The 12563-nt window shown below is 48.2% G+C and overlaps 5 protein-coding genes across 5 annotated transcripts; 2 read left to right on the top strand and 3 right to left on the bottom strand.

Moving 5' to 3' along the window:
- Positions 1-1356: 1356 nt before the first annotated feature.
- On the bottom strand, positions 1357-2452 carry N7506_006001 (uncharacterized protein; the record flags this gene model as incomplete). Its single annotated transcript, XM_056955294.1, has 4 exons — positions 1357-1452; positions 1517-1991; positions 2046-2179; positions 2237-2452. The coding sequence occupies 4 exons, from the start codon at positions 2450-2452 to the stop codon at positions 1357-1359; spliced, it is 921 nt and encodes a 306-aa protein (XP_056809628.1).
- Positions 2453-5522: 3070 nt separating this feature from the next.
- Positions 5523-6677, bottom strand: N7506_006000 (uncharacterized protein; the record flags this gene model as incomplete). The annotated part of the gene is made up of 1 exon (XM_056955293.1): positions 5523-6677. One exon carries the CDS (start codon positions 6675-6677, stop codon positions 5523-5525), a length of 1155 nt encoding a protein of 384 aa, XP_056809627.1.
- Positions 6678-7052: 375 nt separating this feature from the next.
- N7506_005999 (uncharacterized protein) lies at positions 7053-7501 on the bottom strand (the record flags this gene model as incomplete). The annotated part of the gene is made up of 2 exons (XM_056955292.1): positions 7053-7276; positions 7339-7501. 2 exons carry the CDS (start codon positions 7499-7501, stop codon positions 7053-7055), a joined length of 387 nt encoding a protein of 128 aa, XP_056809626.1.
- A 371-nt stretch (positions 7502-7872) lies between these two features.
- On the top strand, positions 7873-9300 carry N7506_005998 (uncharacterized protein; the record flags this gene model as incomplete). Its single annotated transcript, XM_056955291.1, has 1 exon — positions 7873-9300. The coding sequence occupies one exon, from the start codon at positions 7873-7875 to the stop codon at positions 9298-9300; it is 1428 nt and encodes a 475-aa protein (XP_056809625.1).
- Positions 9301-10036: 736 nt separating this feature from the next.
- Positions 10037-12077, top strand: N7506_005997 (putative MFS transporter; the record flags this gene model as incomplete). Its single annotated transcript, XM_056955290.1, has 7 exons — positions 10037-10457; positions 10529-10746; positions 10803-10976; positions 11029-11135; positions 11188-11624; positions 11686-11814; positions 11863-12077. 7 exons carry the CDS (start codon positions 10037-10039, stop codon positions 12075-12077), a joined length of 1701 nt encoding a protein of 566 aa, XP_056809624.1.
- Between the last annotated feature and the right edge of the window lie 486 nt (positions 12078-12563).

Below are 12563 nucleotides of genomic sequence, written 5' to 3'. Positions count from 1 at the left end.
CCCTGTCTGCGACTTTGAGAGCCCTGGAGCCAGCAAACTTCACACTTTCCAGGCTGTGGATCATGACCTCCCAACTCCTGAACCCACTACGGAGTAAATCATCAATGCTGAGGGGCTCAAGCCCCTTGATCAAAGATCCACATTGACATTTCGGAAGTTGCCCGAAACTTGTACAGCAACAGTAAGCACTCAAATCTAGCTCCCGCATTTACGGAGTAAGGAACATATCGATCAGACTATCGCACGTTTGCGGGTGAGCGACCAACTTAGCGTGGGAAACTTTAACCTCGTGGGATGATCAAAATTGTCTGAGCTTACTTGAAAGACTATATTACTAATTTTCTGTCGGCATTTCGCGTCCACAGAAGACCAAGTGGCGTTAGGAAGATGTTTCAAACTTTCTCGCGAGACAGATCGATTTCGAGTTTTCACCTTGTGAAAAGTCTAAATACTTGAAGCGCTCGGCGACAATTCATTCCCAGGTTTACTTTGTAAAACGTACTGGTAAAAATTGATTCGAAGCCACAGTATGGAGTACGGAGTAGCGGTGAGGTGATTGTACTCCCAAGCGACACATCCAATGCGACAGACATTGTACATTACCCGCGCTCTTGGCAACCGCGGAGAGACAGACTGGCTAACGTCTGTGTACGAGGTATACGACTACGAGTATTCCATGGGGTGGAAAGAGCGAAGCTGGTGATGCCACGGGTTGTCTTGTTACGGGGATGATCTTGGTTTTACCGTAAAATACATGTGGTGTTTACTTTTTAACTTGGGGTTCCAAGGTTTCCGGAGGTCCAACCAGTCCTTCTCTAGATCTACTGGACATGTCGCTGTCGAGACGAACACATTTGAGTCACAGCTCTCAACACAGGGCTAACTATGAGCCCGAATGTTACTTAGCATTATGCCTTTGCAACGATCGCAGAGGAACTCCAGGGATAAATGTGAAGAGACATTGAATCTTGTAAGGTCATGTCACTCCGTATGTGCAGGGGTAATGAGGCTCTGTTCGAGATAGGTCGAAAAATCTGGGATTCTCTTGGGTTACACGATCTTTATTCTGGCTCCGAAGTCAAATAAAAATTTCAAAATGTCCAATTTGGGATCAATGGGTATCGTAATGTAAATATGCGTGAAAAAATGACGCGCAATGATAACAGATATGCTGTAAAGTCCGTGAAACATTAAAAGTGAATCGCAAAAGGAGGGAAAGAAAGTCTAGCTTCGGGTATCAGAATGGTGCCCCTTCAACGAGCGGCAATGGAACTAGGCTTCCAAGCCTCATCTAGAAAAAGGAAGAGAAAATGACTAAACGCTCAAGTCAAACATGCAAGCCAAGAGCAAATAGTCTCAGTGAGAGTGAGGTTGAGGCTGGTTCATCTGAGTCGTATGCCCTTCATATTGAATGCTGTCTGCTGTGGGCCAAGAGTACATTGGTATCTGTTCCTAATAGAGAATGAGAGTTAGCAACCTGCTTTTGATCTCAAATACCTGCTCAATTTTGACTCACCTGGGTTTCCATTTTCATTAAAATTGGATCTATCTCAAGATCCGGGTTCCAAATGGTGGGATTCATCTGCTGCTCGGGCACTGAGAATGCCTCCGGCTTAAGAATAGTGCGCAGATATTGATCGATCGCAGTCATCATCTCAACAGGTATGTCCGACGAAGGGTAGTGGGGGTTCGTGAATGAGTCGCTCGGAAGGGGTGAGCTGCATGTCTCGCCTGTGTAGGAGTACGGAGACGGGTATTCATCGACGGATGCTGGAGAATGACTCAGGCCCTCGGAACATTGCGAACACGAATTTGAAGAGTCGATGCTTCCCCATGCACCTGTGTAATCGCCTTTTTCTTGGATCAGGGGAGCCGGAAGTGGAGAAGTGGACTGCGGCGCTAGTGGTGGCTCTTGTTGCGGTTGAGCCGACCGAGGCGAGGATTTTTCGATTCGTGTAAGTGGTTTCTTGGCTTTGGATTTTGGAGGTGCGCTGAGATGGAAATTAGTTTCTGAATATTTTGGGGGGTTGCGTGCATTAACTCACTGCCGGGCGATGTGTTGGTGCAAGTAATCCGCGCGGTGGAATGCCTTTCCACATCCTTCGTATGAGCAGGTATGTTGTTTCTTCGGCTCGTGACTGAGCTCATGTCGTCTTCGGTGTTCGGCTCTGGTGAATACCTGCGCGTGGTCTGTTAGTGATTGATTGATTGGTCGGTCAGTCCTGTCAAGATTTACCTTAGGGCATCCCGGGTGTTCGCATGCATGTACACGCTTTCCCTTCATGGCTTTGCTCACCCGACAGGAACTTGTCAGGGAAGGCGAGCGAGTTTGTGTCTGAGATTGTAGATAGCCTGCGGAATGGTTTGTGTCATGGTTGGTCAATGAGGCGGATCTAGTATGATCGAATAGTGCCGGCGTAGCGGAGGGGTAAGGAGTATTGAAGGAGGCCATGGTGTATGCGAAATGACTTGTTCAAATAGAATCAAGGTGTTTGGGTGTTTTTCAACAGGCCATGTAAATTGGAACAGCCAAGTAATGTAAGGTGGCGTCGAGAAGCTGCGTGAGGCGCACGAGATATCCTGAAGAACCGCGGAAGAAAATAAAAAATAAAGCAAAAGGGACATGGACTTTAATAAGAGCGCAAAAGAAGCACCTGGGCCAGAGTGGGTAAGGCGGAACGGCGGCGGAGAAGCACTTATCGTATATGTCTGAACGCACTACCGCCGATCCACGAGTGCCTAATTTATCACAGAAATTCCCTGGGCTATGTCCGAATAGTAAAACAGAAATACGCCTGAAACGATCCTAAGAACGCCTAATCACCGGATGTCACGGGTGTTCTCGAGTAAGGTCGAAAAGCCCGGCGTTCGGTGAATTCACGGGGGACGATCATCTCCTCCAACAGTCGATTAGAGCCTCAGCCTGGATCTCTCGCTCACGTTCGGCTGCACGTCCCTGGGTTAAAATTTACCCCATTGGATCCCTCGTGTGCCCCACCCGCCTATGGGTCGACTCTCGGAGTCCTCCATTTTGGTGCATTTTGCATTGGAAATTAGGGAGCCAATCTCCCACTGCTAGAATCTACGGATCGGGCGTTTCAAGCGACCGAGTTCCAAACAGACTGGCACATCCCGGTCGTGATCAAGAGAACAGTCTCTCCTTGTGGGATTGGTTTTGACGGTGGGGCGATCTGTATCCCTGGGGATAGATTTGATGTCGATCATGACTCCATGTCAGCAGTATAGATTGTAGATTGTATAGACCGCATTGGGGAATCTTCATGCTCTGAATAACCTGTGAGGCTGTACGATTATTTTTGGCAAATACACCTGCAGAACTTTCCGTGTGCCAAAGCCAAATGGTATGATTCACCGGGCTGAGGGTGGTGGAAAAACCAACACCAAGCATACTTCGTGATTGGAGCAAATGCCACACCTATTACATAGCATCAACAGGGGTGGTCTACCTCCATTTTGACGATCTACTCCCGAATGGTTTGTTGATCTTTACAGGCTTGTTGCCGTCAGGTCGCAACCCGCCCAAGAGGCTCAACATGTCTGGGCTGGACCCGCTTGGTGTCGACGTGCATATACGCGAGACCCGCTTTTAAATTATGGCCAATGGAACGCCTGTACTTGTCCGACACTCCGCTCTGTTCTCCACTTATCTCCACCCGGTCCAGTGGACCTTGGCCGCCCGGGTGCTTCCATAACCCAGCCGGTACTTATTGTACGAGTACTCCGTACTGTTCTAGTTATAGTATGGCACCTGGTTTTGTACCATCTATTTTTTTCCCACCACAATACGGAGTAATTCGGTGCTCCATCCGCGAGTAAATCTCTCTCGCAGACGATGGTTTTTCTTAAGTCTAAACCTACTTACGGACTAGATCTGACCCATTTATATTCTCGTAGCCTCTAAAAACAAGCCTGGAAGACCCATTGTTACACCATATTCAAGAACTGCGGAGCGCTACTAGGATTCTCCAACGCTCTGTGGGGGCCAAATAGAGCCCCTGCCAACTGTAACAGTGACATGCATTGGACAACGCCTTCGATGTAAGCCCATGCAATGCGTCACCTTGCCAAACATCTTGATTGCCGTTTTTGTATAAAGAAGGAACATGCAATAATTTGGAATTCCCGTCGGATTTTGGTTCTGACAGAATCTTACAAGCTTTAGCGTCCGCATCCATTTCTACATCGCGTAAACGGTTTAAAACGGCCATCCCGCTTAATTTGCCTACTCCTTACACTAAGACGTATTTACCAAAAGACTTTTACGCGCTGTTTACTCCGTACTCCGTACTTCGTCCGTAGTTCATCTTAACTTTCGGAATCTTCACCAGTGGACCTGGGCTAATTTACTCCGTATACAGGGATCATATGGAGTATTCTCTCGCTCCTAATTTTCAGCCATGGTTTTTGAACAAAGGAACAAATTAGATGATTTGGCTCGGATGTAGTCATGACTCACGCCGTGCATGGTCACTCGTAGTCGGAAATTAAAGGATAATTTTGACTCGCGGTGCTTTTTTATTTTTAGAAGGGGCTGCCGCTCCAACATTCACAGCCCTATGATGTGCAGAGGAAACGATAATGATTGTTGGCGCATACGGAGTAGACTCTGTTCCTTTACCCTTGGCAGGAGATCATTGTGCCCAGCCACATTGCTTCGCCTATCCTAAGTTTGGAATCCGGGCGGTGGGCTAGTGATCTACATGCACGGGTCAAGACCTGGGCTCGGGCGGGGTTGAGATTCCTCTGGGCACAGTGAGGCTTTTTTTGTCACTTTAACAGAGAAGATCAAAAAGTGAAGAGATCTTAAACCCTTCGCAAAATTGGGAGCTAATCAGACTTAGCTCGCTGTCTGGGCGGAGTACGGAGTAGTTTGATATTCGCTCGAACTTGAATTGAGCATCCCCCATTCCTGCCTTAAATCCGTAGGTATATGTACTAAGTCTGACAGACACATATGCGAACTGATAAAACAGTTCTTATCGTTGCTTCGTACTTGTACGGGGTACGGAGTGCCGAGGCTAACGGGGCTGTAGCCGCCTTTCCACTCAACGTCAGGCAAGGGGTGGATTCTAGGGCCCCGTTCTCCTTCTCCGACCCCGAGCTCCGAGCTCCGGGCTCCGGGCTCCGGGCTCCGTGAAATACTTACAAACAAGCCTCAGTGCCGCGCTCACGCGTGGTCAACAAGGCGATAATCGCTGCTTATAAACAGGAGTAGTTGTGTATTGGCTTAATCTGATATTTCGATTGGTGACGGAAGAGAGCTATCATCGACTTCGGAACCTCGTTTGAGCTGTCTTTTGAGCTATCCTTCCAACTAATCATCGAGTGACTAGGACCTCGGGATTGGTCGAGTAAAGGAACCTTTGGCTAAGCCGTGAACAGAGAATTAGGGATTGAATCTGTTGATTGGCTACCAAGGTACGACATCCCCCAATGTACTCGTTTCTTCTAAGGTTGTACAAGCATTTGCTCCATACTGATGACAGCTAATGATTCATTAGTTAATACAGAAAGTCTTCGGCGTACTCTTCGTACTCCTGCATGAACTCTTCTATGTCGAACCTTGAGTCCAGACCTTTGTCCACCAGAATCACATTGCCAGTTTCAACATATCCCTCTTTGAATGCGGCAAATAGTGCGGGTTGAGTTGGTCGTGGAATGAAGTATTGGTTATCGCCCGTCACCATCGCTCCCCTGAAAGCCTGATAGACATCCTCACGGTCTTGAGCTAGGTCCACTGCATCACACTGACCAAAGTCGAGTAGAAACAGACCAACTGCTCGCTTTTGAAAGACTGGTGTGGGCCCCTCTGCCGTGGTTCCCAAGACAAACTCAACGTCGTCGCCATTGACCCCAGCACCCCAGTGCATTATAGCAAATGCATTTCCCAACGCGCTCGCCAGTCGGATTGTATCAATACCGATATCCCTCATGTTATCGAGATATAAAGGGAAGTTTCGCAGCGGAGACTTGCGGTTGACGGTTCCGTTGTTCTCTCCGAGATATACTCTGGCGAGACAGTGCTTGTTTTCTGGTTCTGCAAGCAGCTTTGACGCTTCGGTCATATTGCTAGAGCAGTACGAGTTGATCAACGCCCGACGGGTACTTTTCGGCAACGGCAAAATGCGCTGGAGAATCATGGAGTCACCCCGGTCACGATATTCGTGCGGTAACCTGGGTAATAATTCGTTCCAGAACGCGTCGTCTTCTTTCGGCACAAGGCTTAAGGGCTTGGGTACCAGTACTTCGGCGTTCGTTGGAATTTGATAGCGATCGAATGCAGCAGAGACCCGGCAGTGGAGTGTGTATTCGTGCCGCAAATTGGAAGAAAGGATCTCGTTGCCTGGTTTCTCTTTTTTGATGACCGACGGCTTTCCGACCATTTCAAACACAGCACCTTGTAGTCCGAGTCCAATCTGGTTGATTCGCTGTAAGTGCGGTTGGTTGCGTGCTGTAAGGACTAGCTGGCCGAAAGAGGAAGTTGTGGAAACTATCGACTCCAGAGTGAGAGACTGTTGCAAAATGAGCAGGTCGGGGAGCAAGTCTAGCTGGGTAGAGCTTTGCTCTCTTTGGGTGATTCTGGAGTTGCGGGTCATTGGACAAGCCTCCAACTTGTGTGACAGATCACTGGAGTCCATTTCTTGCCGTTGAGACATGATGAAACTGAATAGCGCAGAATGACAAAACAGAAAGAAGTGAGTTGAAAGGTGGCAGGTGTAGAATGGCAGTGTTGGTGGTTGAACTCCAAACCTGGAAGGTTTGACATCGGTGCCTAATTTGGCCTGAGGTCCTCAGATCACAACCACACTACAATGGCTGAAAAGTTAAACACTTTTGTCCTTCTTACTTGCTAATTCATGGCATTAAAAGAACCACCAAAAAAGATACCAAAAAAGACCCGTCGAAAGACCTCAGGATGGCCTCGCCTCGGTGCCCAGCTGACTGTACTTGCTGGAAAACTCGACTTTTGACTTGGTTTATATATTCATTTACATAGGTTACAGGAAGATAAATCGAACCCACATCCAGGGCTAACTGTTATGGCAAAGTATTTGCCCGTAGCGCTGGTCAAGTTGCTGCATGAAAGCGGCTACTGTTGTACCGGATACCGGCTCCGTGATGTCACGCTGGAGGGAGGGGTCGATACGCATCCAGATCATACGTAACTGTTGGATGAGATCGGTGATTTCCGCGGCTTGAGCAAGTCGGAGCATACTCTGAGCCCACGCCGTGGCCGATCTAGCGTTCCTGACATCTGTCCAGAAGTAATTGCCTGCGAGCAGTTGGCTCGTCGCCGTGGAAGCGCGCGGTTTGAACCTGGCTTCAAGAGCTTGAGCCACCCATGCTCGCTGTCCATAGGGAAGGTCCGCAGTGCAGCACGTTCGAGATCGGATAGCTCCGAGGTATACCACTCAAGAGCGCCGTCACGAAGACACGACTGGACATTCGCACGGGCGACAGCCTCTGTCTTCAGCGGCATTTGGCTACTCGTGCCTCATGCGGACCCCTCTTGCTATTCATCAATATTCTTATCTCATACGAAGCCTCCGTGCGATTTCTGTATGTTGGTGACTTTGGCGCCTAAAACACTGACTACCTGTCAGGACTATACTTTTGAGGACCTGAAGACCTCGGGAAGAAGCGAGTATGATAAAACAATGGATCGTGAGACAAAGAGAGGGGGGAGAGAGAGAGCATCTAGGACTATCAACCCCATCTGCGGCCTGACAAACCAGGCAGCCACAGACTCCGACATGGGTCAATCAGACGCGCCCCTCCACAACTGCTCCAGGGCTTCTTTGGAATTTCAAGTTCAACCTTGGAACATGTAATTCTCCCCTTTACATCGCCATGAACGCCACCTCAGAGCAAATACTCGACATCGATGACGCTCTTGTCTCCGACGAAAATTCTGCCCGTGATGACGACGTTCTTGATTATGAGCGTTGTGCTAGATTACACAATTACCTGGCCGCATATGGCTGGATGGCTCGCCACAAAAGAGACACACCCAATCTCGATGCGCTAGCTAGAGAGAGGTGGTTCTTCAGACAACCAGCTGAAGATATACACGCTATACGTGAGCGGTTGGATGCGCCCCTGAACTCTTTCCTTGATTTAATCTTTGATCCTGAGCCGACATTCTTTTATTGGGTTAACGGTCTTGAGATGAGACTTTGCGATGAATCATTCCCATGTGAGGACAACGATCTTGAGGACGAAGGAAAAGAGCGGTTTGTGGTGATCTACGGTACCGTTCTGGAGTTAGGCTCGCATTGTCTCGGCGTCCTTTACGACCAGCAACTCAATCGAGCCTCATTTCCGATGACTTTGGAGAATTCGGAAAGTGTGGAGCCTGTCGACGAACATCAGGATATGTGGTTCCCCCTGGAGACTATTCTCACGCACTGGATTTACATGATTCGTCTGGGTAAAGTCGTTCCTGGCCTGCCTGAGTGCAATTTGACGTCAAGGTCGCAAATCGGTCTTTGGTCCTGGCTTCCCTATTGCAATGCCCAGGTTGACAGCACCATAGCTGCTATGGAGCGCTACTCAGCTACAGTCGAATATCGGATGCCTCATGATTCACTTTTACCTATATCTGCTCCGCTCTTTACCGGCTCAGAGCTCGATGCGGCTTCCGTGCCGAAGGATTGCTTTATTCGCAAATTCTTGACCAGAGTCAAAGCCCCGCGCTTCAAATTCATCGCCCCTGGCCTACGGGTCCCACACGATAAAGAGGAGTTTGCGCGATTACAGAAATTTACCACACTATCCAATGAGGATGACTGTGTTCCAGCAGTTCTACTATTTCCAACTCCAGGCCGGACAGTGGATCTCAACTTGGAAATGAAATATTTGTTCTCCCAAGCAAGTGAAAATGCAGATCTGAGCGAAGGTGATTCTATCCCTACAGGACTCTACAGTGAACCTCTAACTCGGAACTACCATGATACGGAGGAGGCAGGCTTCCGCCTCCTTCTTCCGTTTTCACTGCGGCCTGATTTACGAGACACAGAAGGGGCCAGGATGAGCGATGGGAGATTAGTGACATCGGGCTCATTCACGGAACTCTTCCAACATGGCTGGTTTCATCCGTTTGGGGGCGAACGTCGGGCGCAGCGGCTGGAGAGGCTGTTTGAACGATGGACAGAGCTGATTGAAAGTGGTGTGTGGACAGTAGGTGAATGTGGTGTGGAGGGAGGGGTTGATAAATTCAGAGATGCGGACAATGGCAATGGTGCCTGGAGAAATTATTGGATCCCCCCAGATTGGTGAAGCGCATGCAATTTGTTCTAGTTATTTACGACATCTCAGTGGATGTTTCGTTGCCAGCAAAGAGAGGTTCTCATTCACCATTGATAGATGGCCCTCCGTCGTCAGTGTCACAGTTTGCAACGTAACAGTTGCCAGCATCGAACAAGTCGCTTTCATTGTCGCAATATCCGAAACTGATTTGGTCCTGGATCAGTGCGAGTTTCCATGGATCTTCTTCGGAGAAACATGCGTGTATATATCGCGCGTTGAACCTCACGGAGTTGGAAAACACTGACTATCGGGGCAGTAACCGAGCTCATCAAGTCAAGTCTTAAAGCTACTATCGGATCCTCAGAAGGCGAGAGCCCCGAAATTAGGTCCAAGTCTTAGCCAAGGTCTCGCCTGGCTATATCTCGGGTTTTCACCACATTCAACATCTCATGTTAAACTTCCTGTAAGATGCGAGGCAGGCAAGCGATGATGTGATTTCCAGCCACATCCTGGGCAGGATACGAATATTCTAGCCTCAATCATCTCACTGGTTTGGAGGACTCGTGAAAATCACCGAATGCTTGGCCGGATGATGCAAGCTAGCGCCAAGAGAGCTCTTATCTGAAAGCAATGTATCAAGGTAAAATATTCCGACGTGAGTGGCAGCGTCCGGTATAAAAGGCGAGCAAGTTCATGCAATATACTCATTCCGAATAGTGGTTTTGCTTTTATCAGAGTTGTTGGATTTACTTGCTGACCCGCCAAGATGTCGACGGTGTACACGGTAAAGAAAGGCCCACGGGAAGCAATCACGAGCGATCTAGACGGGACCGATTCCTCCACAAGTCTCGATATTCCATCTCTAGGCGAGCCCCAAGAAGAACATCGCTTCTGGTTTCAAAGGGGCAAAAGCTACAACCCCGACGCAATTGCCACATTGCCTTCGGTCTTCGATAACCCGGATTCAGCAAAAGAATATCTTCCTCGTGACGACTGGGAAAATGTCCACCGATTCGACCCGTTGGCTCGGTGGACATGGGGCGAAGAATACAAGCTAGTGCGCAAGATCGATTTGCGCATCATGGTGTTTACGTGCATCATGTTTATGGCTTTGGAGTTGGATCGATCGAACTTGGCGCAAGCTTTGACAGACAACCTGCTGCCAGAGTTGAATATGAACACCAATGGTGCGAGCTGATTTGGACAGCCCGGCGAACAATTTTACCAACGACTGTAGGCTAATACCCATTTTCTGCAGATTACAACCTCGGAAATACAGTTTTCAAGCTTTCCTTTCTCTGCGCGGAGCTTCCCTCTCAACTTGTTAGCAAATGGGTTGGGCCTGATCGGTGGATTCCCTCGCAAATGGTCATGTGGTCTGCAGTTGCCATGGGCCAATATGCCTTGAATGGTAGAACGTCTTTCCTTGTATGCCGGGCTCTGCTTGGCATTATACAAGGAGGATTCATTCCTGATGTAAGTACTCCATCACCACGATAAACATTGGAACTATCGAATTAACAAACATCAAGGTGATTCTATATCTCTCGTACTTCTACAAACATCATGAGCTCTCGCTGCGTCTTGGGTTCTTTTGGACAGCTATGAACATTGCTGATATTCTGGCTGGATTTTTGGCTTTTGGACTGCTGCATCTCCGCGGTGTTCAAGGTCAATCCGGGTGGCGTTGGCTATTCTTGTTGGAGGTGAGCACTCGATACCTTTTTCTCTATATGGCACTTTGCTAATTTGATGTAGGGGCTTCTCACTCTTCTCATCGGTCTTTCTGCGTTCATCCTCATGCCTCCTGGGCCATGCCAGACTGCCAACTGGGCTCGAGGCAAGTCAGGTTGGTTTACAGAAAGGTGAGTTGTCTTATTGCTAGGCAAAGAAGCTGTCTAATTCTATTTTCTGCAGGGAGGAGACCATCATTGTGAATAGAGTCATTCGTGATGACCCCAGCAAAGGAACAATGCACAATCGAGAGCCCATCACGCCAATGCTACTCTGGAAAAGTCTCAAAGATTATGATCTCTGGCCGATTTATATCATTGGACTCACCTTCCAAACCCCAATGACAACTCCAAAGCAGTATCTCACTCTCACCTTGAAGGGTCTGGGCTTCAATGCCTTCGTGGTGAATCTTTTGATCATCCCTTCCGAGGTACTATCGATCATCTTCCTTCTGCTGATCACATATATATCGGAAATATCCGGCCAAATAACCTTGGTATCGATGATCGGCCAGATCTGGACCCTTCCATTTGTTATATATTTATACATGGTCGATATCAACTCGGTTAACAAATGGGCTGCGTGGGTGGTGATGACATTGTTGCTCTCATATCCTAATGGTAATGTCACCACATGCACCTCACACCTCACATACATTGGACGATGGCTCACCGATCATAGCACATGCGGTTCAGGTCAATCTGAACTCCCGCAATTCGAACACAGTTCGGTCGCGTACTGTTTCGGCTGCGATGTATAATATGTGTGTTCAGTCTTCGGGGATTATCGCATCCAACATCTATCGGGCTGGTTCGTCAAATTCGTCTCTTTTCCATATTGCATACTGACTAGTTCTAGATGATGCTCCTCGGTACCGAAGGGGAAATCGTGTCCTAGTCAGCCTTGTTGTCTCGAACATTTTCATCTACCTGCTAACAAAGGCCTACTACGTATGGCGCAACCAAAGCCGCGACAAGAAGTGGAACGCGATGTCGGATAACGAGAGATTGCATTACTTGGCAACCACTAAAGATGAAGGAAATAAGCGACTAGATTTCCGGTTTGCACACTGAATGAACAATTCCCTGTGCTATAGATAGTTGACACGTGAAGAAATGGGAGGTCCGGGTCTTTTGACTGGTTATAAATTTGATATGCAGCACAAGAAAGTTATTATTCTATTCACACAACGTTGATTGGTGATCCAAGCTTTGGAATCGCGGAATATTGGTTGTAGTATGCATAAAATGGGCAGAATACTCCGTGCCAGTGAGATTGGCATATGGCGTGCTAGGAAGATCACATTGAATCAGAATTCAAGATAAGCGACATCTTCGGATGATTTATTCATTCTCGTATATCAAGGTTTCATTCTTTGTTAAACGAGTTCTCGAACGGAGTTGTTAGAAGTCCGTGTGTTGCGCAACCTCCGATGTAGATTGTTCTATTGCGGCACGCCCCGACATCTTCCACAATTTGCGGGGGAAATGGCGAATATCAACAGGAAGTATTGGCTCTCTTATCGTTTCACGAATGGCGAAGACGTGCTCTGGACCTTG

This window comes from Penicillium brevicompactum (genome assembly GCF_028827555.1).
Source record: "Penicillium brevicompactum strain IBT 35665 chromosome Unknown utg000005l_segment0_segment0, whole genome shotgun sequence".
NCBI classification, from domain to species: domain Eukaryota; kingdom Fungi; phylum Ascomycota; class Eurotiomycetes; order Eurotiales; family Aspergillaceae; genus Penicillium; species Penicillium brevicompactum.
This window is presented reverse-complemented; position numbering and strand designations above follow the sequence as displayed.